The 3,809-nt window shown below is 40.1% G+C and overlaps 1 protein-coding gene across 1 annotated transcript; it reads left to right on the top strand.

The window, feature by feature from the left end:
* Positions 1-820: 820 nt before the first annotated feature.
* Positions 821-3,576, top strand: LOC137746687 (probable hexokinase-like 2 protein). The gene is made up of 9 exons (XM_068486690.1): positions 821-1,098; positions 1,276-1,426; positions 1,724-1,894; positions 2,058-2,132; positions 2,228-2,383; positions 2,460-2,558; positions 2,643-2,773; positions 2,920-3,001; positions 3,112-3,576. The coding sequence occupies exons 1-9, from the start codon at positions 821-823 to the stop codon at positions 3,574-3,576; spliced, it is 1,608 nt and encodes a 535-aa protein (XP_068342791.1).
* Positions 3,577-3,809: the final 233 nt, after the last annotated feature.

Below are 3,809 nucleotides of genomic sequence, written 5' to 3'. Positions count from 1 at the left end.
GGCCGAGACTTCCAGGCCATTTTTCGGCCACCTCCGACCACCTTTTGGCCTTGATTCAGGTAGAATTGTAATCCCCTCACTCCCATCTTCAATTTGGTATTTTATATGAAAATTGGTTGTGATAGTCCAATGGTTTTCGAGGGTGAGTGGTCAAGTAGCAAGGCGAGGAGGAGGGAGGGGGGAGAAAGGGGACAGTCTTAGCTAGTCCCATGGTTTTCGAGAGGTCTCACTCAAACCAGCTAGTCCCTGATTTAGTCTAGGCGAGTGAGACTTAGTCTCATTAAACCTAATCCTTGCGTCTAGAAACAGCATAGGGCCCATGCAGAATGTAAAAATCCGGCAATCAGTCCATTTGTATTTATTTTACGAAATCCATATCAACTCCCTTAGCCCTTCTATTAGCCCATATTCAAATTATTTAGGCCACCCATTTCCATGAATTCTTATTACCCATACTTTCAGCCCAAAACGTATGATATGGGCCGTGTTCTCTCTCTCATTTCTACACCTAAGCTCAAAACTTCCTCTTCATAGTTTCGATGAGTTTAATGTAGAATATTTATAAAAAAGAAAAATTCAGCTAGAAACTTGGGATATGTTTTAATATTTCTTCGGTGTTATATAAATCAACATAATGTATGCATCTGTTGCACCCCTCCATCCATAATACTCGTTCCTCCCTGCACAAATGACGGGTTTCTGTTATTTTTTAACCAACACTTGATCAGAGAAAACATAACAAAACATATAACAAGCAAAGATCTTTGTTTGCAAGTTGTTGATTGCTGCCCACATTGCAATCAGAGAGACAACAAAAACAATGAGGAAGAAGGTGGTGGTGGTGGCATCAGTGATCGTAACTACCACAGTGGTAGCGGCAGCAGTTTTACTGAGACAGTGGACGCGGAAGAAACAGCGTCAATGGAGAGAAACACAAAAAATACTACGCAAATTTGCCAGGGACTGCGCCACTCCGGTGCCAAAGCTTTGGCAGGTCTCAAATGCCTTGGTGTCTGACATGAAAGCTTGCCTTGCTTCCAGTGGGACCATCACAACTCTCAACATGCTGGTTTCCTATGTCGCTCCCCTCCCCACCGGGTAGGGTACATCCTCGATTGCTCATGCAGGGCAGTGTGTCCGGTCCTTTGCCCCTGCCAGTATAGGATATATAGTTTAGAATTTATAACAGAATATCGCGCGCATTGAAGAAAAAGAAAATAATACTAGCATTTTCTCTTAAATTTTGATTTGAGGTGTATTTTGGTGTGGTGGCAGAGATGAGGAAGGATTTTATTATGGCGTAAATTTGCGGGGAACGAACTTCTTGATCTTGTGTGCCAGACTTGGAGGGAAGAACAACCCCATTTCAAATTTAAACAGGGAGGAGATTCCCATTCCCTCCAATCTCATGGCTGCTACTGCAAAGGTACATATAGATAATTAAAATTTTTGGAGCAGCTTAAAAGTTTTAACAAATGACTAGAAGATCATATTAGGCGCCAATGAGAAGCATGAAACAAAGTAGCTTTTATACAAGCACAATATCAGCACCAACATATGCAGATAACGTAAACAATTTTTTTTTAATTTAAATAAGGTCATGCATTGCATTGCCACAATTTTTTTCGTTTACACGATAAAAACTTGAGCTTGGTCAACATGTGTTTTATAGACTTCAGTGCACAGATGAATATGATACATATACTTTTTTTTCATTAAATAGGAATTATTTGATTTTATTGCTGTGGAGCTAGGAAAGTTTGTTTCAGAACATCCCAATACATCAGCAAAGGAGATGAGCAAACTTGGTTGTATAGTATCATGTCCAGTCGAACAGTCTGTTGTCTCCGATGGAACCGCTATCAAATGGAAGAGTTTCTCAGCTGATAGCAAAGTTAGGTTATATTTACCCCTTTTTCTTGATATTTTACACTCATTGCTGCAGCAAAATTAACTGCTTAAGTATCAGATTTGGGAAGCATTATTTTGTCCAATATCTCACGGCAATTGCACAAATTTTAACCATCTTTGTATGTACAATATTTCAATGAGATCAGGTTGGAAAAAGGTTGGTGAGTGACTTCAACAAAGCCCTGGAGGAACATGGAGTGAAATTGCGGGTTTACGCAATGGTATGCAACTCCCGTGGTTTATGTTACTCCACGTTGCTTGATTTCACTACGAAAAAATGATTCCTTGCAGTTAATTCAGCTATCTTCTTGAGCAGGTTGATGATACCGTAGGAAATTTGGCAGGAGGTAGATACTACAACAGAGAAAGCGTGGCTGCGGTTACTCTAGCAATGGGCACGGATGCTGCTTATGTAGAGCCTGCAAATGCAGCTCTCCAGTGGCATGGTCCATCGCCTAAATTAGGCGACATGGTTAGTGTCTGTCTATGGAATTTTTTTATTATACAGTAAGTGAAGGGCGCAGTTAAATATCTGCTTACTTGTGCAGGTAATTAGCACACAGTGGGGAGATTTCAGTTCTCCTCATCTTCCAATAACCATCTTTGATACTTGTTTAGATGCTGAAAGTCCAAATCCTGGATGCCGGGTAAGGCAAATCTTGTACTCCAAGTTTCCAAAATATTGTAAGGCATAAGTTTTCTACGTTTGACCTAATCGTGTTTTGCCTCAGAGATTCGAGAAGCTGATTTCGGGAATGTATCTGGGAGAAATTGTGAGAAGAGTATTACTGAAGATGGCACAGGAAACAGCATTATTCGGAGACACGGTGCCTTCAAAACTCATGACTCGTTACCAATTGAGGTGCACAACAAAGTCTAATGTGAATGTACAATTTCTATCAGCTGCATTACCTTCTAGTCATTTGGTTGAAATTTGGAAATATTGGATGATTGGATCTCAATGAATCATTCAGCCGCTAATAGTATTTTGCTTGTCATATTATGTAGTTCACCTGATATGGCTGCCATGCATCAAGATACATCAGAGGATCACGAAATTGTCGGCGAAAAACTGAAGAATGTTTTTGGGGTAAGGTTTCTTCCCAACGAAGTAATAAAACAGTACCTGAAGTAGTCTTCAATCTTAATGATGGACAAAATAGTTAAGTACTTTTAACTCTTTTGCTCCATGACTACCAGATCACTAGTACTTCTCCAAGGGCAAGGGAGGTAGTTTCAGAGGTTTGTGACATCGTTGCAGAACGTGGAGCCCGTCTTGCTGGAGCTGGTATTCTTGGGATAATTAAGAAGCTTGGGAGAATTGAAAACAAGAAAAGTGTAGTTACCGTGGAAGGCGGGATTTACGAGCACTATAGAGTCTTCAGAAATTATCTCAACAGCAGTGTGTGGGAAATGCTTGGGAATGATCTTTCAGACAATGTTGTCATTGAACATTCTCATGGTGGTTCAGGAACTGGAGCCCTATTTCTTGCTGCATCCCAAATGGAAATGCAGAATGACGATCCTGATCCTGAACATGACCCTGATACTGATCCTCGTAATGATGATGATGACGATGATGAACCTGACATTGATGATCCCCATCCTGGTAATGACGATCATGATCGTGGTTATGATGTTCGTGATCCTAATCCAAATACCTGAATTTCTTGCTACATTTCTTTTTAGCATTACAACCAATCATTTTTGTCACATTTTCTTATGATCTTTTTCATTATTGTGTCGGATTTGCGGAACTAGCTAGCTAGCTCTAGGATCACTTCCGGGGAACCTGTAATAGATGCTTTTAAGACACATTCAACATTTGTTCATGTTCAAATATGGTAATAAAATAGTAGTTTTTGTAACAACATTCTGACTTGCAGAACAAGTTAGTT

Source organism: Pyrus communis, chromosome 10, assembly GCF_963583255.1.
Source record: "Pyrus communis chromosome 10, drPyrComm1.1, whole genome shotgun sequence".
Taxonomy (NCBI): Eukaryota; Viridiplantae; Streptophyta; class Magnoliopsida; order Rosales; family Rosaceae; genus Pyrus; species Pyrus communis.
The sequence above is the reverse complement of the archived record's forward strand: the minus strand, read 5'-3'. Positions and strand labels throughout refer to the sequence as shown.

Coding starts and splice junctions, on each gene's coding strand:
- LOC137746687 (XM_068486690.1), top strand. CDS start 821: ATGAGGAAGAAGGTGGTGGTGGTGGCATCAGTGATCGTAACTACCACA. Junction 1,099..1,275: donor GTCGCTCCCCTCCCCACCGG/GTAGGGTACATC, acceptor GTGTGGTGGCAG/AGATGAGGAAGGATTTTATT. Junction 2,133..2,227: donor AATTGCGGGTTTACGCAATG/GTATGCAACTCC, acceptor CTTCTTGAGCAG/GTTGATGATACCGTAGGAAA.